Genomic DNA, 20797 nt, shown 5'->3' with positions numbered 1-20797 from the left:
TAAGAACAGATGTTTGGGAGAAATTATGTTCCAATTAATTGAACTCCAAGAATGTAATTTCTTTTCTCCTTGATTTCCAGCTGCACAGCTGGATCCCATTGTGTTCTTCATCTATGGATATGTTCAAGCAGAGTTTGGCTGAGATGTTCTAGGGAAACTTTAGGTTCATATGCGTAGGCTCTCCATATGGTCTAAAAGCCACCCTTCCAATCCTGAGTTTCCATGATTGTTATATCAACACCTTTAGTTTAATCCTCAGGAACTCATGGGCCAGGAAAATAAAACCCAGACATGGGTGAGTGAGCTCCTTCTGCTGGGGCTGACCAGTGACTGGGGAACACAAGTCTCCCTCTTTGTCTTGTTCCTGATCATGTACTTGGTGACCATTGTGGGAAATCTCCTCATTCTTCTTCTGATCAGACTGGACAGCAGACTTCATACACCTATGTACTTCTTTCTTACTGTTTTATCCTTTGTGGACCTTTGTTATGCAAACAGTATTGCCCCACAAATGCTAGCCCACTTGCTCTCAGCCCAGAAGTCCATCCCATTCCAAAGCTGTGTGCTCCAGCTCTATGTGTCCCTGGCATTGGGCGGGTCTGAGTTCTTCCTGCTGGGAGCCATGGCCTATGACCGCTATGTGGCGGTGTGCCGCCCGCTGCACTACACAGTCATCATGCACGGAGGGCTGTGCCTGGGGCTGGCTGCCGGCTGCTTGGTGGCTGGTTTCATGAATTCACTGATGGAAACAATCATCACCTTTCAGCTTCCCCTGTGTCACAACATTATTAACCATTTTGCCTGTGAGACCCTGGCTGTGCTGCGGCTAGCCTGCGTGGACATCTCCTTCAACATGGTCATGGTGGCCATCTCAGGATTTCTGGTGATCATGCTTCCCTGTGCCCTGGTCCTCTTCTCCTATGGTCATATAGTGGCTGCCATTCTGCGTATTCGCTCTGCTCAGGGACGTAGCAAAGCCTTTGGGACCTGTGCTTCCCACCTCACTGTGGTGTCCATGTGCTTTGGGGCTACCATCTTCACCTATCTGGGGCCACGGTCAGTGTCCTCAGTGGAAGAGGAGAAGATGGTTGCTCTATTCTATGCTGTGGTGGCACCTATGTTGAACCCCTTGATTTATAGCTTGAGAAATAAGGACGTTATGGCTGCTGTCTGGAAAGTTTTAAAGAAATTTAGAGATAAAAGACAAAAACTGTAAGAAATTCTTATCAAAATACAAAGGAGATCACATTTACACTGAAGAAAATTATTATGGTCAGATCCTTGTATTTGAATGATTAATGAATTTCTTTACATAGGCCAATATCAAATAATTTATGCCAGTGATCCATGGGAGAGCCTCATCTTAGATCATCTTGTCTCACATATCCAGTGGTATTTAGACTTCATCTAACCATTTTTTATTTTACTGCTGTATCAATGGCTAAAGGAATGATCTGTGGTTTCATCAGTGGCATTAATTGCATTAGAAAATGTTATGCAAACATCACCATATCTATTTCCAAAATTATTCATCACCATAGTCTTTTATTTAACTAATTTTCCAAGACTTGTTTCCTATAAACTGGTTACAAAGTCTTCACACCCATTGCACTCTTTTAAAAACTTAAATGTAGGTATGTATATTTACTCTACTAATTGTTATTATTGATTTTCACATATCACACCAATATGCCAAGATTATTTTGAATTTTTATTCTCCAATTTATACCATTAGTTTAGTTTCTATTTCTGTTCCATAGATAAAATAAGCAGAAAAGTTATGAAAAGAAATACCAAATAGTACATGTTCATTATATATCACTGTGAACCTACCTCCAGGTAGTAAAAATAGGACCAGATGTCATATAATTGAAATCATGTAGTATGTAGCCTTTTCAGATTGGCTTCTTTGCCTTAGTGATATACATTTAAGTTTCCTTTATGTCTTTTTATGGCTTCATAGTTCTTTCTTTTTGGAACTGAGTAATATTCCATTATCTGTATGTAGCACAGTTTGTGCTACTGAAAGACACATTGTTTTCAAATTTTGGTAATTATGAATACAGCTGCTAGGTTTTGTGGACATATTTTCAAACACTTTGGGTAAATACCAAGACACATAATTGCTGGATCACATGGTAAATATATGTTTAGTTTTGTAAAAAAAAACAACACCAAACTGTCTTCGAAAGTGGCTGTACCATTGTGCATTCCCAGCAGCATTGAATAAGAGTTTTTATTCCTTCATTTTTCACCAGCAATTGGTGTTGTCAATGATCTGGATTTTGGCCATTCTAACAGGTGTGTTGTTTTTTTAATTTGCATTTCATTGATGACAAAACACCGGAAACATCTTTTCATGTATTTACTTGCCATCTGTATATCTTCTTGGTGAGGTGTTTAAGGCATCAGGCTAATTTTGTATCAGGTTATTTGTTTTCTTTTTGTCAAGTTTTAAGAGTTCTTTGTACATTTTAAATAATATTTATGTATCTGATATGTCTTTTGCAAAAACTTTATTCCAGTGTGTGGCTTGTCTTTTCATTCTCTTGACATCACTCACTTTCATATTGACAGAAATACATATCAACATATGCAAGAACTCAATAAAATTATTGCCCATTCATCCTTTAAAAGATTATAACAATTGTAACAAAAAATGTGAAAATAACTTTAGCCAAGAAAAAATGGCTTAAAGTAAAGGACGAGGGGCATGAAAATTAAGTTGTGCTAAGACAGGCAGGAAGCTAAAACCTTCTAAATGTAAAATTAAGCTTTAAAAGCTATACATTTTTAGGGTGTTGAAAGCGAAGAAACCAAAGCCAGAGTGATCAGCGCAAAATAAAGCTGCCGCCTCTACAGGATATGAGAACTTGGATAGAGACCACTGGAGAAAGAGGTTTTAATTAAATTTGATTAATCACCCTCTCTTAAGAGATTATCCCAAGCAATATTGTCATGCCTGACAATCCTTCATCATCTAGACTTTTATCTCCATTTGTCCCACACATCTGACCCACATGCTAACCTCCTGTGATACCACAATTCTTCTTAAAACACACACACACACACACACACACACACACAAACAACAACTTCTTATTGTTGAAAGTATTACATGTGTCCCCTTTTCCACCGTTGTTCTCTCCCAGTCTGCCCCCACTCCCCAGCCCCGGCCTTCACCACCACCCCCATTGTTATGCATATACACATACAAGTTCTTCGGTTGATCTCTCCCCACCCGCCCACCCTCCCCCTGCTTTCCCTCTGAGGTTTGAGGGTCTGTTGGATGCTTCTATGTCTTTGGATCTATTTTTTTTCCCATCAGTTTATGTTGTTCATTATATTCCACAAATGAGTGAGATCATGTGATATTTATCCTTCTCTGACTGGCTTATTTCACTTAGCATAATGCTCTCCAGTTCCATCCATGCTGTTGCAAATGGTAAGAGTTCTTTCTTTTTTACAGCAGCATAGTATTCCATTGTGTAGATGTACCACTGTTTTTTAATCTACTCGTCTGCTGAAGGGCACTTAGGCTTTTGTTTCCAAATCTTAGCTATTATAAATTGTGCTGCTATGAACATAGGGGTGCATATGTTCTTTCTGATTGGTGTTTCTGGTTTCTTGGGATATATTCCTAGGAGTGGGATTACTGGTTCAAATGGAAGTTTCATTTTTAATTTCTTGAGGAAACTCCTCTGTTTTCCACAGAGACTGTGCCAGTTTGCATTCTCACCAGCAGTGTACAAGGGTTCCCTTTTCTCCACATCCTTGCTAATACTTGCCAATTGTTGATTTGTTAATATTTCACAGACCTATAACAAACTCTCCAAAAATTTATATGGAATAAAAAAAGACCCTGAATAATCACAGAAATCTTGAGAAAAAAGAACAAAGTTGGAGGGATTACAATACTAGACATCAAATTATATTACAAAGCCACTGTTCTCAAAACAGCCTGGTACTGGTGCAAGAACATACAAATAGACCAATAGAACAGATCAGAGAACCCAGAAATTGACCCAACCCATTATGCACAATTAATATTTGACAAAGGAGGCAAGAGCATATAATAAAGTCAAGACAGTCTCTTCAATAAATGGTGGTGGAAAAATTGGATGAATACATGAAAAAAAAGAAAAGAAACGAAATATGACCACCAACTTACACCATACACAAAAATAAACTCAAAATGGATAAAAGACTTAAAAACATAAGATGGGAAACTATAAAAATCTTAGAAGAATCCATAGGCAGCAAAATATCAGATATAGCTTGTAGCAATATGTTTACCAACATATCTCCTAGGAAAATGGAAACTAAGAAAAAAATAAATAAATGGGACTACATCAAAATAAAAAGCTTCTGCAAAAGAAACCATCATTAACAACAAAAAACAAGTAAGCCCACTGCATGGGAGAACCTATTTGCCAATGTGACATCTGATAAGGGTTTAATCTCCAAAATTTATAGGGAACTCATGTAACTTAATAAAAGGAAGATAAACAATCCAATCAAAAAATGGGTAAAGGACTTAGACACTTCTCAAAAGCAGACATACAGAAGGCCAAGAGGCATATGAAAAAAATGCTCAAAATCACTAATTTGCATCTCTGAGAGATGCAAATCAAAACAACAATGAGGTACCACAATCATTGTTAATTGTCTTCTAAAACTTGTGCTCTGTGTTCAGCAAAATGCTTTGTATTCTGACTCTCTTGAATGCATTCTTCTCTGTTTTGCTGTATTTGAACCTGACTGTTCACTGAGAACTCTGATTCCCCTCAGCCCTCTCAAATACAGACTCTTTGCCTCCCATATTTCCTCTAATAGTGGATAGAGGTGAAGAAGGTATCTTCCTTGATACTCTGCTCCTTCCAGACCATTGCTCTTTACTTTTCCCTGAATAACCCCAGCTTCTTTGAAGCCTGTGCTCTTAAGCTACAGCACCATACTCTCCCCCCCCCCCCCCCCGTCTTCATCATTTACCATCCATCCCCTTCATTTTACCCTGGTAAAAACAATTCTGTCATCAATGTGGAAATGCCTACATCTATGCAGATCCATAACTGGCCTCTCAGTTAGTTTGGTTCTAACTCCTTTCAATGTTTTTGACCTCTAACCCACTCTAGGTGACCCATTTCTGTCATTTTACCCTAGATAGACCTTTCTATTGCTAATAAGTGTACTACCTCTGACATCTGCATGCCAAGTTCCCCACTTTGACCACTCACTCTGATTCCTCTTTCCGGTTTACACCATATAGTATAACTCAAACAAATTTGATCCCACCGTGACCTCTATTACATTAAGCCTAGCACATTTTTCTCATCCATTATTCCCCCTGACCTCCTCCCCCGGCCACACACACACACACACACACACACACACACACACTTGTATGCAAACTTGTATGATCATTCCTTCCATGTACTCTGTGGTCATCTTAAGGACATTGCATTTGCAGTTAACTCTCCTACATCCAGAAGTAGATTTACCATCAAGCTAATAAAATAAAGCTTCAAGACCTCTTGCTTGTCCAAATGGTGACTAGATAACAAATCATGGTAACATCCTACTCAGGAATGAAAACATAAACTTCCCCTTATGATTGAAAAACCTGGACATAACACAACAACAGACAGAAGACTGAGAAGAAGCAGACGACAACCAAGAGTCCCCAGGATGAGGAACAACACGACAGTGAGTTCCCAGGGTTTCCAGGGTTTTCTCCCATATATCCTAGAGAGGGGTCTGAAAAATTCTCCAACCTAGAACGGCCAACAGATAGAGACAAAAACAGCTCCAAGAAAAGCCTTATGGTTGAATTCTAGGATAGGCTGTGTCAGTATGTCATGGACTAGAGCCAGTTTGTATCCTCTCTAACCTATTTGGGATTATTTGCATGAAATTTGGACCCCCGAGCATCTTGTATGAAGGGTCACAGTCACAGCAATTCATAGAAGCTCCTCACAACAGATGGGCATTTCCTATCTTTGGAGAAGTGTGCTCCCCTTTCCAGTCTCCCTCCCCGACTGTCAGCATAGCAGGCAACCAGACCTGGTTAGCACTGCTGTCATTTGGTAGACACTCTCATTTCCATTTCTATCAGTGACCACCACATGACAGTATATTTTAAATCCTTGTTGGAAAATTGTGAATAATATCCAATTATACACTGTAGAGGCTGTCAGAGTTTTTCCTGGGTTTTGAGATAAATTGAGGCCAGAGATCTGAAAAAATTGCCTTATTTTTATTTGCTACAATTTGGTTTTCATACTTCAGTCCTATAAGAGAAACTATATTGAAGGTTGCTTCATTGCCATAAGCAAGTATGGCAGATTGAGTTGTTTATAACTGTAAATATCTCCATTTACCATTTCAGGAAAGGATAGTGAATCTGACAGCTTTTCTTTCTGGGGGGGCTTGCTTCAGAGGTCAGCAGATGATAGAGAAGTGATGTTTGGTAAACTGGAGTTTTGTCCCAAAACATAAAATATTGGTCAAGTGGCTCCCAAAGGCAGTTGACAAAGTAATGATGGTCCCATCACAGGATAAATTTATTTAGCACACATTATGACACAAGCATTTATAGCAAAAACTTTTATTAAAAATGTACTGAAGTGTAGCAATATAAGTCTACTTTGGGTATTAATGTCTCCCTTGGAGCACTGATATGATCTTCCTGATTCAAGTAAGCTGAAGATTGAATAATAGTCAACAATCTGCAAATAGGTTTAAAAGTAGTAATATTTTTCTCTTTATGTTTGAACAAAGAATAAATTCAAACATGGTTCTTTTCAAAGCATTTGGCCATAAGTAGCTCCCTCGTCCATGGAACTAAAATTATATAAAACAAATTGGCTGTCACAACAGGCAAACAGAAATTTTTCATGGCTCCCACAAGAGACCTGAACTGCCATCATCATGGTGCTTTCCTCTTGGGTCTTTGCAGAGATGGAGGGAAAGTACTGACCCCATATAAAGCCCTCAGAATCCAGAGATATTCACTGCTTGAAGCGCCCAAGAGAGCAGCTCCCCCAGGACGATGATGGGTGCACTGGCCCCAGGGTGCTCAGAGAGCCCGCCTGGTGCCGCATCAGGCACACATGTGGCCCCGGGACCCCGGGCTCACCTCTCCTCCAGTCCTGGATGTCAGTGTGGAAGCAGTTGGGTAACCTGTGCCCATTCAGTCCTTCCAGCTTTACAGACTGGGTTCCTCACACCTGATCAGTACCTGAACCTTTCTTTTCTACTTCTCCCTGCTTTAGAATCAGTGAAGAATTTCTTGTCACGTCCTATTCCAGCAGAGGCTGCTGAGCTGTGGTAAGTGTCCCCTCCCAGAGTGTCACTGTCTGACTACACAGCTCTGTGGCTTCAGTGCTAAATAGTTAATTCCATTGCCACGTCTTCCTACTACCCACCCTTGGTTCCCAGCAATCGATTGATAATCTCATCTTTTGAACGTCTAGTGCAGTCAGGTATGTATCGAGCTGAGGGAACACACTCCCCCTACCACTCTGGAGGGAATTTCTTGGTGTTGAATCAGAAATAAGTGCTGCAGATTCTGATCCCAATCGGCAGATCCTCCCACACCTCTGACTTTCTGTACTGCAGGCTGCTGTGTCTTCCTGGTGAATCATTTGTGACTGTGGTTACAAAAACTGCTGTCGTCTCGGCAGGGACGAAGGTTATGTTTCCTCAAACTTAAATTACTCAAAACCTACTTATGTAGAATGTGGACAAGATTAAGGGAAGGTGCATACACAGCAGGAATAAGAATGGAGAGAAGCTAAGATATTTGATTCTAGATCAATGGTAAAAATCTGCTATGGGGGAAATAAGTTTGAGTACACTGTAATGGAGTAGAAATTATTATCAGTGGAAAGGCCCACAAATTTTACAGTAAAATCATACAATGACAATGGTCAATTCTTTTTAGTATGCAGTAATTAATGCCTATGTACTCTTCATTTAGCTAATAAAGACTAGGGAAATTTTATTTTACTAAGCTTTCTTTAGGAGTGCAAAATTACTTGTGTGATTTGTGAGCAGGTACTAGTATATCTAAATGTGTTTCTTTAGCAAACATTGTAACTGGTGATTTTCCTCTTTGTGTGTGTCTTTAAGTGTCTGCTATGGGGGTGTCTTCCAACTTCATCTCTCAGTCTCTGGTTTGGTAATTGTGACCCATCCTAATCCATCTCCAACATCAAAAGCCAGGGCGAAATATGAGGATGTTACAGTAAAATCTGCTGAAAAAAAAATTCAGTGGTTACTTACTGTATGTACTATAGGATAATTCTTAAATGCCTTAATATTTCATACAAAAGTCTCCATGATGTAGCCCTTGACACTATGTATTCTCTCTCTCTCTCTCTCTCTCTCTCTCTCTCTCTCTCTCTCTCTCTCTCTCTTCACTATTTCATTCATTCATATTTTTTCCCACTCACACAGCCATTAGGCCATAATGAGATGCTTCCTGACAATGCCAGGCTGTTTCATACCTCTATGCTTTTGTTCTCTCATTCATGTGCCTTCAATGCCTTGCCTACTCACTTATTTATATTTCAAGACTCAGTCAATGATTATCTCTTCTCTGATACAGTTACAAAGCATTTCTATATGTTCATTTCTGTTTTGTTTGTCTGATTGAATATGTAACTATGTCATATATGTGTATATTAAAGTTGGGCTTATCTATAATAGCGTGTGCCTATAGTGAAATTTCAATAGGTTTACAAAATATTTCCTAAAATAGCCAAAAGTTTTAAATGTATAAAAGAGGTGGCAAATCTCAAATCTGGTATTTCTCATCTCTATGTGGCTGCCTAGTAATTAAGAGAATGCTATACAGTGTGTGTGTGTGTGTGTGTATGTGTGTGTGTGTGTGTGTATACTTCCACAGCCAGACAGATCTCGGCTTTGCTGTGATTCTGACTCATCACTCTCTCACTTAGAAATGTTCATCTAAATCACAGTGTCTTCTGTGAAATTAGAATAACAGCACCTCATTAGTAGTGTTTTGTGGGTTTAATGGGATATTGTGTGAAAAGTACTTAGCAAACTTACTGGCACCTAGTACGTAATCAGTATATTATTGTTAGAGAATTTTCTGCACTGATTACTTAGTCTTCATGTTAAAACTAATCAAACCATAACCCTACCAACTTCTTGCCCTTTGCCATGGCCTTACCTATGAGGAATAAGCCTATAAGCATTCCAAGTTTTGCCCATCGTAGTAAATGGTATCCCATCCATGTCATAAGCACAGATATGAGATTCCTCCTTGATTTCTCTTTTTCCTTTAACCTCATATTCAACCCATCAATTACTGTTAAAGACTCTTCTGAAACATATCTTAAATCCACCCACTTCTCTGAAACTGCCCCAGTAGTCAAGGTTACTGTCACCTCTGATTAGCTTCCAACCAGTCTCAGGCTCCCACTCCTGCTGCCATGAAGTCTGCTGCGACCATAGGGCGATCTTTCCAGAGCATGAATCATCTGTGCCCCTATCCAGCATCAATCCTCCACTTGCTTCTCATTGTATTAAAACACTGTTCAGATCCCTTACTACGACCCTATGGTGCACATCCTGGCCCTGCCCACCTTCCCACTGTCCCTCTGTGCCCTCTGCAGCACAGCAGAGGTAGCCTCTCTCCCAGCCCAGCTCTTCCAAGGGCCACGAACCTGCCTTAATGTCACCTCCTCATTGGTCAAAGGGACCTTTCCTAATCACACTAGTAACATTGTCTGTTACTCAACCCTGAAAATGTCTCAAATGTTATTATGTATTTCTATCTTTGTTTGCTTATTTTTTTAAAAAATCTCTACCCAGGGACTCTAACCCCTACCCAAGGACTGAAAGCTTCCTAAGAGGAAGTTCATATTTCTTGTGCTCACTGCTCTACTTGGCTCATAGCATTTACTCTCTTCTCTCTTATTCCAAACCTACCTCTTAAATGACCTATGGAGAGGTAAGAGTCCCTTTCACACTTATCATTACTTATAGTTTATATAAGATTTTATTTAGGTTTTGATCCATAATGGCATAAGCTGGATGAATATTAATATTTCCACTTACAGAAGAGGAAATTGGGTTTCAGAGAGGATCATATTTCAAGGTCACACAGAGTAGGGCAAAGGTAGGTTTACAGTTGTGAGTACATGAATCACATACTTTATTCTTGTGTTATTATTTATTAACTAGGAGCCCGTTGCACGAAGTTTCGTGCAATAGACTTCCTTCACCTGGCTGCCGGCACCAGTTATTCGCCAGCAGCAGTTTTCCTCTGGCCACCCGCCAATCAGAGCGCCTCCCGCCAGCACGATCGGCCACCCCGAGAGGAACTCCGATCGGGAGGTGCTCCAATCGGGCGGGTGGCCAGAGGAAAACTACTGCTGGCAGAAAACTGGTGCCAGCAGCCACGCAATCGGCCACCCCGAGTTCCGCCACCAGCGTCTTCCGCAGCGCTGGCCTAAGCAGCTCCGGCCATTTAAGCCGGCGGGAGGAGCGGGGGGCGGGGACTCGCGAGTCCCCGTCCCCCGCTCCTACCGCCAGCCAATCGGCCACCCTGAGTCCCACCCCCCGTGCCTCCAGCCGGCCCAATCGTGGGTGTAACGGAGTGATGGTAATTTGCATATTACCATTTTATTAGGTATGACTAGAGGCCTGGTGCATGAAATTCATGCACGGGGGTGGGGGGGGAGGAGAGTGTCCCTTAGCCCAGCCTGTATCCTCTCCAATCTGGGACCCCTCGAGGGATGTCTGGGCCTAAATGAGCAGTCGGACATCCCTCTCACAATCCAGGACTGCTGGCTCCCAACTGCTCGCCTGCCTGTCTGCCTGCCTGCCTGCCTGCCTGACTGCCCCTAACTGCTTCTGCCTGCCAGCCTGATCACCCCCTAACCACTCCCCTGCCAGCCTGATTGATGCCTAACTGCTCCCCTGCCAGCCTGTTTGCCCCTAACTGCCCTCCCCTGCAGGCCTGGTCCCCCCCAACTGCTCTCCCCTGCAGGCCTGAGTCCCCCCCTCCCCAACTGCCCTTCTCTGCAGGCCCAGTCGCCCCCAACTTCCCTCCTCTGCCAGCCTGATCACCCCTAACTGCCCTCACCTGCAGGCTTGATCACCCCCAACTGCCCTTCCTTGCAGGCCTGGTCCCTCCCAACTGCCCTCCCCTGCTGGCCATCTTGTGGTGGCCATCTTGTGTCCACATGGGGCAGCCATATTGTGTGTTGGAGTGATGGGAAATTTGCATATTACTATTTTATTAGATAGAATAGAGGCCTGGTGCACGGGTGGGGGCCGGCTGGTTTGCCCTGAAGGGTGTTCCGGATCAGGATGGGGGTTCCCTTGGGGCATGGGGCAGCCTGGGCAAGGGGCCTGTGGTGGTTTGCAGGTTGGCTATGCCCCCTGGCGACCCAAGCAGAGGCCCTGATATCTGGAATTTATTTATCTTCTATAATTGAAACTTTGTAGTCTTGAGTGGAGCCAAGCCTCCTGCTCGCTCCATGGCTGCAGCCATTTTTGTTGGGATTTATTTATCTTCTATAATTGAAACTTTGTAGCCTTATGCAGAGGCCAAGACAGGCCAGGGCTGTGGAAACTTGGCTTCCTCCATCGCGGGGGGCAACTCAAACCTCTCTCCAGCTCCGTGGCTGCCACCATTTTTGTTGGGGTTTATTTATCTTCTATAATTGAAACTTTGTAGCCTTGAGTGGAGGCCTGGGCCCGCCAGGATGTGTGTGGAAAGCTTAGCTTCCTCCATTGCTGGGGAAACCCAAGCCTTCTGCTCTCTCTGTGGCTACAGCCATCTTGGTTGGGTTAATTTGCATACTTGCTCCTGATTGGCTGGTGGGCATGGCTTGTGGGTATAGCATAGGTATGGTCAATTTGCATATTACTCTTTTATTAGATAGGATCATTGTATTATTTCCCATATGAAAAATTTAAACCTACTTTGCCCCATCCTGTATAACACTGAAAAGCATGACTAATTTTTAAAAAAACTATATATTTTTTATTGATTTCAGAGAAGAAGGGAGAAGGAAAGAGAGATAAAAACATCAATTTTAAAAGCGAATCATTGATCAGCTGCCTCCTGCCTGCCCCCTACTGGGGATTGAGCCCACAACCTGGGCATGTGCCCTGACCAGGAATCGAACTGTGACCTCCTGGTTGATAGGTCGATGCTCAACCACTGAGTCATGCTGGCTGGGCTGAAAAGCATGGCTATTATCTCCCCTTCTCAGGTACCTCACAGAGATATGGTCCATTTCAATAGATGTAGAGCAAAAGAAAGTGATAGTAGGTGAAGGATAAACGAGTTGTAAGGAGGAACTCCAGTGCTCTGGGTGGATGATGGGCAAGGAAAGCCAGGTGTATTCTCTGGAATTGGCAATGGGAACATGGGGGTTTGAAACTGTTTAATTTGGGGGTGATTGTGAAGGACAACGTATGATATTAGACTGAACATGGGCTGTCAGCTTAGACTTGAATGTGATTCCTACCCTGCTACCAGTGGGAACTTGGTAAGTTACTTAATAACTACTTTTCCAAGTCTCATATCTTCATCACTAAAATGGGTATCTATATATATATATATAAAAGTCAAGAGACCAGAACGACGGAATGACTCATCACTATGACGCGCACTGAGGTGGCCAACTGGCCCGATCAGGGCCCCGGTTGGCCCCTCCAACATCCTGCATCCCCTCCCTGCTGCTTGTCCGGCCCAATCAGCCCCCATCAGGGCAGGCCAGCTGGACCCCACCCATGCATGAATTCATGCACCAGGCCTCTAGTAATAACATAAAGAAGCTATATGAGAATTAAATTACATTATGTACATAATATATCCAGTATATGGTCTAGCTTATAATATATTTTTACTAAATGATATCTATTATGTATTATGGTTATTGCTAGCAGAGAAGGCAAAGAATAGAAGGTTCTAACTGGACCATGGTGTCTTATCAAGTGATTTTTCTCTTCAGGAGAACTAAGCCCTGTGTCTCCAATATGGAAGTGGAGAACCAGACATGGGTCACCAAGTTCATTCTGGTGGGGTTCCCCGGGAACCGGGGCATGCGTGCAGCAGTGTTCCTGATGTTCCTTGTGGCCTATATTTTGACAGTGGCTGAAAACATGATCATCATCCTGTTGGTGAAGCAGAACCGGCCACTGCACAAGCCTATGTACTTCTTTCTGGCCAACCTGTCCTTCTTGGAGACCTGGTACATCTCTGTGACTGTACCCAAGTTGCTGTTTGGTTTTTGGTCTGTGAGCAATAGCATCTCCTTCATTCACTGTATGATACAACTTTACTTTTTCATCGCGCTCATGTGCACAGAATGTGTGCTTCTGGCAGCCATGGCCTATGACCGTTATGTGGCCATCTGCCGCCCACTGCACTACCCCACCATCATGAGCCACAGGCTTTGCTTACACCTGGCTCTTGCTTCCTGGGCCATTGGCTTTGGCATCTCCTTGGCTAAGATCTACTTCATCTCTCACCTCAGCTTCTGTGGCCCCAATGTCATCAATCACTTCTTCTGTGACATCTCTCCAGTACTTAACCTCTCCTGTGCAGACATGTCCATAGCTGAGTTGGTGGACTTTGTCCTGGCGCTGGTCATCTTACTCTTCCCTCTCTCTATTACTGTCCTGTCATATGGATATATTCTGGCCACTGTTCTACACATGCCCACAGGAAAGCAGAAAGCCTTCTCTACTTGTGCCTCTCACCTCGTGGTGGTCACCATCTTCTACTCAGCCACTATTTTCATGTATGCCCGGCCTCGAGTCATCCATGCCTTCAACTTGAACAAAGTTATCTCCATCTTCTATGCCATTGTCACCCCTGCTCTCAACCCTTTCATTTATTGCCTAAGGAACCGAGAAGTCAAGGAGGCTCTGAAGAAACTGATCTATTGCCAGGCCATCTGATCTGACTATACTATTAAAAGTGATTAGAAAGACATGATTTGATTTGCTGCCTGCCCTTCCATCCTCCTTCCTTTCTCCTTTAATGCCTTAGCTGGGTGGGACTCATGTTAATAGGCCATGCCCACATCCACATCAACCATAGGCTATGTCCTGAGTCTGTATCTGTGCATGCGGTTTGTGCTCTCTGGGAATAGTCCTCATATAGAGAATTCTCTAGCTGGAACCCAAAATGAGGTGTCTCAACTGAGTTAGGTGGAGAGAGAGATGGCAGTGTATGAGTTAGCTGTTCAGATAGCTAGCATACATTAAGGGCTTTGAGACCAACAGACTGAGGATGGCTTCCTCATAGAGGAATCAAACTGTGACCTCCAGGTTCATAGGTCGATGCTACCCCGGGAATGTCATTCTGGATGTTGAGTTGGGAATCGGTCTTGGTGGCAGAGTATAGACTGCTCCTCTAGGCCTTCCACCACCTTCTATTAAATATCTTCCTACTTCCAATAGTGATAGCACTTTCTGCTATCTGTATGTGAAGTTAACCTTTTATAATTATACTAGAGGCCCAGTGCATGATTGAATCATGCACGTGTAGGGTGCCCTACACGCTTTTGCTTTTGATCACGGGGAGCTGGGTGCCTGTCCGCTAGTGCACCAGGCCTTTCAGAAGCCTCCAGCGCGGCGGAGGCTTCTGAAAGGCCTGGTGCTTGAGTGGAAAGGCATACAGCTGCCACACTTTTGCTTTTGATCGCCGGGAGCTGGGTGCCTGAGCGGACAGGCACCCAGCTCCCACGCTTTTGATGGTCCGTAGCCGCTGAGGGGGGCTACCCTGCTGTTGAGAGGCACAGGGGGCGGGACTCCCACCCCCTGCGCCTCTCAACGGCCGCTGAGGGGGGCTGCCGCGGACACCTGGCTACCCTGCCGTTGAGAGGCGCAGCTGGGTGTCTGCGCAGGCCCCCTCAGCGGCTGCGGATCTGGCCTCGATCTGGCCGTTGAGAGTCGCAGGGGGCGGGAGTCCCGCCCCCCTCAGTGGCAGCGGATCCGTGCCTCTCAATGGCCGGATAGGCCACCCCGAGTCCCGCCCCCCAGCCTCCCACCGCCCAATCGTGGGCGTAGCGGAGTGATGGTAATTTACATTTTACTCTATTATTAGTAGGAAGATATTGTCTTCTGACATAACTTATAGAGTTGCTTTATATTGCCTTTCACATGTTCCTTCTAGATGTCACAATATGTTTGTTTGTATCCTCTAGTGGATGAGCACTATACAGATGATAAATAAAATAATCAAATATATTATTTGCTGAGTAAAACTTGCCCTCATCAGTTGTCTCTTCTTCTGAACTCAATGTTCTCATTCCTCTTCATTTTTCTTTTAGTTCCTCCTGACAGTCACTCTCTCACCACACATATCATAGACAAGCAATGAGGTAATTTTAGGATTTGACAGATTTTCATTCTATTCTACAGTGACTCCCAATTCTCCTACTTGTTTATCTGACACCCTATGTACACTAGTCCTTTCTGATCAAACGTGCCTACAATCCACAGAAGGGTACACAGATATGCCCACTCTCTTGGTTAACAGTTTTGTCAATGACCAAGGGAGCTATACTTTAAGCTATATTCCATATAGCATGCCCATGTCAGTGGGAATTTAAATCTTTCATTAGAAGAATTTAAAATATGATGGCTTTTGGCATTTGCAATATTTTTCAGCTAAGAATAAATACCACTTTCAAGAACATTTTCTCAGTCTTTTGAAGTAAGATTACTCTACCCAGCAAAGCTATCATTTAGAATTGAAGGTCAGATAAAGAGCTTCACAGACAAGAAAAAGCTAAAGGAGTTCATCACCACCAAACCAGTATTATATGAAATACTGAAAGGTATTCTTTAAGAAAAGGAAGAAGAAGATAAAGATAAAAAGTTATGAACAACAAAGTGACAACAAATACATATCTATCAACAAGTGAATCTAAAAATCAAATGAATAAAAAATCTGATGAACAAAACAAACTGGTAAATGTCATAGAATCAGGGGCATGGAAAGGGAGCAGACTGACAATTCTCGGGGGGGAAGAGGGTATGGGGGTTCGGGAAGAGATTGAACAAAGAGCTTACACCTATGGATGAGGACAACGGGGGGCGAGGGTCTGGGGGGGGGACTGCGTGGAGGGAAGCTATGGGGGGGTGGGGAGGAACATCTGTAATAATCTGAACAATAAAGATTAATTTTAAAAAAGTTCACCAGAATGCAATTATCTTATTTGGATATTCTTTTCCTGACTGACTATATAAATTTCTGTTCCTGAATGCTGTTGGAACAATCTCTTTGGTTTTCCTGCTGTTTCTCTTACTAGCAGGTTAAATAAATATTGGCACATGTTCATTATTTATTTGTCAGAGACTATATGTGTGGCAGTGGAACAGGGCAGGGCCACTATTTATGATTGACCACATGATCTCAGCACACCACGGGAATATTGCACGCCCCCCTACTGGGGATGGAACCTGCAACCAAGGTATAAGCCCTTGACCAGACTCGAACCTGGGACCCTTCAGTCCGAGGGCTGACTCTCTATACACTGAGCCAAACTGGTTAGGACCAACATGGGTGTGCAAGAGGCAGCTGATCAATGTTTCTCTCTCATCGATGTTTCTAACTCTCTATGCCTCTCCCCTCCTCTCTGTAAAATCAATAAAACATATTTTTTAAAAAGAAAAAAAACATGCCAGTTTTAATTTTTCAATTATTATGTTGTAAACAACATTGCAATGAGCATCCCATTCCACATGTACACATTCTTTTAGTATAAATGTCTAAATTGGATTTATTACACTACAAGTTTTACTGTGCTCCTGGCATCATTAGCCTGCTTCATGGACTTGCTACCCCAGTTCTCACCATAAGCTTCAAAACTGCAGCATGTTAAACAAAATAGAGTTGGGTGGATTAACATATGATATGTCCTTATGAAATAAAACGTAGTTTGAAAAAAAGACATGGAAAGTGGCTCATAAGATATTACAGAGGTGAAAAGTGGTTCACTAAGTAGTTCAAAAAATGATGTGCCATGTGATACCATAAAGATACATGCATGTATAGGATATGTGTACTTCCGTGAAAAGAGAAGCATTGATAAGTTTAGAGATGCAGAGGAGAGAGTAGGTGGGTCAAATATTAGTCAAATGAAGGATTCATAGTCCAACAGAGATTGAGAGAACTGAGGCAGCTACCTCCTGAACTTGCTTGCTCTCACATTTTACTAAGGTTCTCACAGGCAGAATAACAATGACTGGTTAAGTATATACAGAATATCAAGGCAGAATAACAATGAGTGGTTAAGTATATACTAGTACAGAATTATTTTCCTTTTGTTCATTATCAGATTATTCTGAGGTTCAGAAGCATCTATGGATTGGCCCTGTTATGACTCCAAAGTATATGCAGAGGGGAAACAGGTTCTACTGAAATATGAAATTTAGGTAGTTTCAGATTCCTGGTGTACGACAGATTGTGCCCGAAGCCTGGCTGTGGTTTTTGATATGAAAATCAGAGCAACTTCATCAACCTTGCCTTGTGCTGCGCAGGTTGTCATAGTAACAGCAAGGCTTCAGAACCCAGAGCTGGCCAAAGCAGCAGTTATAAGTTTGCATAAAACATATTTCACATTTACAGCGTTTTGCTTATGTCTACACTGAGACACTGAAATATTCCCGTGGTGTGCTGAGATCATGTGGTCAATCATAAATAAGGAAAACATAGGCAGGCATAGATACAATAAGGTGGAGAGATCAACCAAAGGACTTGTATGCCTGCATATAAACATAACCAACGGACAGAGACAGCAGGGGGGTGAGGGCATGTACGGGAGTGTGTGGGGGGAAACAATGGGGGGATATGGACACATATGTAATACCTTAATCAATAAAAAAATTTTAAAAAGGTAAAAAAAAAAGTGTTTGTCTCGGAGTGGATGGATGGCATGTTTTCTGCATCTCTGCCTTCTCCCCCTGGTCCTCCTCCTCCTTTTTCACTTACCTCTTATTTTCTGTTTAGTAAGTGCTCTATTGCTGTTTCTAAGGTAAAATAATTCCTCCCTAAATTAAAATGCTAATGAGCTCCTGTCTACTCCTCTTTAAGACACGTCAGTGTTTCTCTCCACCAGCTGCAAAGACGGTTGGGTTCCTCCACTTGGTCCTGGGTGCTCTGCTGTGTTCCACTGCTGCTTCCATCTCAGCACCTGCCCCCCCCCCCCCCCCCCAAGGGCAGGGCCTGATCCTGCCGCCAGCGCCTTACGTTCTCCATCTTCCTGTCGTTTTTAAAATACGACAAGGCTTCCCCGTCTTGTGTACATTTCCTGTGCTTAAAACATTCCTCATCTTCATTTATGTGGTTAGGCATTTTTTTTTATTTTTTTTTTCTAGTTCAATTTAGGCATCACTTCCTCCAGGAACCTTACTCACTGGGGCCTCCCATTCCTGCAGAGGCACAGTCTGTGTCCTGCATTCTCTTCTCTGAGCTCAAAGGAGCAGGCATCTTGTCTAACGTCTTTGTGCCCCTGAAGTCTGTCACAGCTCCTGGTGTGTGGTTAGTGCTTGATTAACATCGTGAATCTAAGTGGAACTTAATAAAGGGAGAGTTTCTGCTTTTTTTTTAAAATATATTTTATTGATTTTTTTATAGAGAGGAAGAGAGAGGGATAGAGAGTTAGAAACATTGATGAGAGAGAAACATCGATCAGCTGCCTCCTGCACACCTCCTACTGGGGATATGCCTGCAACCAAGGTACATGCCCTTGACTGGAATCGAACCCGGGACCTTTCAGTCCGCAGGCTGACGCTCTATCCACTGAGCCAAACCAGTTAGGGCGAGAGTTTCTGCTTTTGAGAAAAAAGGAAAGGGACATAAGGACAAAGAAGTTTACTGGGGCCACGTGGGGCATTTCTCTAATACTACTCTAAATGTCTCGAAAAGGTTCCTTAGGAGAAGAATCCAAAAGATCTACACAATTCTGTAGCTGTTGCTGACAGACTCATCAGAGACCCAGCTCTGAATAACTTGCTTTAGGTGGTGCTGCAGGTACAACACTTACCCAACAGATATAGTTGCTTTCCAAATCATGAGCACACATGCAGCGTGCCAAAACAAACAAACAAACAACAAACAAAAACAGGAATCGGGACTGCTGCTGTTATGGAGCAGAAACCCCCCAAACAGATGTATTGAGAGAAGTTGTAGTGTCAGTTGCTAAAACTCAGGATGTTCAAAATTAATGATCTTTCATTCCCTCATAGTACACAAAACTAAAACTGGCTGCAGTTTTCTCAAGTTGTTATCCAGTTATTATTTTTGTTTTCATTTCCTAGCCCTCCACTTGAATCTATTCTTCCTTATCACCTTGATGCCATAAATCCATCGCCCACCATCATTCATCTTCAAGCCATTATAACCTTCATGTGAATGTACTGTCATATCTTCCTTCCTTTCATTCTCATCAAATAGCCACACAACCAATAGTACCTTTTTAAAAACAAACACCAAAAGACATTGTACTGAAGTATAATTGACATGTAAAGTGCTGTACATGTTTAATATATATAACTCAATGAGTATATACCTGTGAAACTGTTACCACCACAAAGGTCATAGGCATATCCACCACCCCAAAAGTTTCTTCTGCTCCCTTTTTATTATTATTAATCATTATTGTTATTTTTGTAATCAGAGCACTTAACATATGGTCTATTATCTTAGAAAATTTCAAGTATACAATGTAGTATTGTTAGCTATAGGCACTATGCTGTGTGGTAGACTTCCTGAGCTTTTTAAAATTTTTATTACTGAGACTTTGTACACTTTGATCATCAACTCCCCATTTCTCCCTTCCTCCACCCCCTGTCAGTCACCACCCTACTCTGTGCTCCCATGTATATGACTGTTTTAGGTTCCATTTATAAGTGAGCTCATACAATCTTTCTGTGAGCAGACACACTTTTACAAACATAGTTCTGATTATGAAACTCTGTGTGGAAACTCTTCGATTTTGCCTCATTATCTACTGAATAAAGTCCAAAGACCTCAGTTTGAAACTCAGTATCCTTCACTGTCTATCTGCTTCAACCTGCTTTCCTTTTTTTTTATGACACAACAAATTGAATCCATAATTCAAAATTCATCTAAAATATCAAATTCCCATGAAGGCCAATGCTGATTTCTGCAACTGAAGTAATACCTGTGCCTTCTGAACGTTCCCATTTTTTCACTTCTATTATGGTTTTAAAAATGCAGGTCTCATTTTCTTTATAAGTGCAGCTATGTATGATTTGTCTTTGTGTAGCCTCAAACTATCATATTTTTGTACAGGGTAGGCACTCAGTAAATACTTGTGAAATAAGGTATTTTGAATTGATTTTATAACCATTACTCGAAATAATGTTTTTTGGGGAATACTCATAAAATTATTTATTAACAGACATCTCTCCAGTTAAAAAAATCTATCATTCGGTAATTTTATCATTTATAATTATAAATTATCATTTTATTCCATAAATTATAACTGTTGTACACACAGGCTACCTTTTCTGATTATTCATTTTTATAACTCAAAAAAATAGTTCATTTGCTCAAGTAGTGTTTATTTGGTGTTGGTACCATCTAGTGGGAAGTATGAGAAATGCTTCAATAATTGGCATTGCAGAGTTAGTCTGAGTCCTTAATTATACAAGTTGATAAACTGGGATTTTGATAATTTAAGGTGTTTCTTTTTCTTTTCTTTTTTTTTTTTTAAGAGAGGAAACACTTGCTACTATTTTTTTTAAATATATTTTATTGATTTTTTAC

General features: G+C 42.0%; 2 protein-coding genes across 2 annotated transcripts in view; both read left to right on the top strand.

Moving 5' to 3' along the window:
* Positions 1-265: 265 nt before the first annotated feature.
* LOC307107914 (uncharacterized protein) overlaps positions 266-20797 on the top strand; it is a gene marked incomplete at both ends in the record, with an annotated part of 48074 nt that continues 27542 nt past the window's right edge. The window contains one exon of the mRNA XM_079785467.1: positions 266-1212. Within this exon, the coding sequence (XP_079641593.1) occupies positions 266-1212 (947 nt within the window). The remainder of the gene's footprint in view (positions 1213-20797) is intronic.
* OR6B1 (olfactory receptor family 6 subfamily B member 1) lies at positions 13006-13953 on the top strand (the record flags this gene model as incomplete). Its single annotated transcript, XM_079786618.1, has 1 exon — positions 13006-13953. Exon 1 carries the CDS (start codon positions 13027-13029, stop codon positions 13951-13953), a length of 927 nt encoding a protein of 308 aa, XP_079642744.1. The 5' UTR covers positions 13006-13026.

The sequence above is a fragment of the Cnephaeus nilssonii genome (genome assembly GCF_951640355.1).
Source record: "Cnephaeus nilssonii genome assembly, chromosome: 12".
Lineage (NCBI taxonomy): Eukaryota > Metazoa > Chordata > Mammalia > Chiroptera > Vespertilionidae > Cnephaeus > Cnephaeus nilssonii.
The sequence above is the reverse complement of the archived record's forward strand: the minus strand, read 5'-3'. Positions and strand labels throughout refer to the sequence as shown.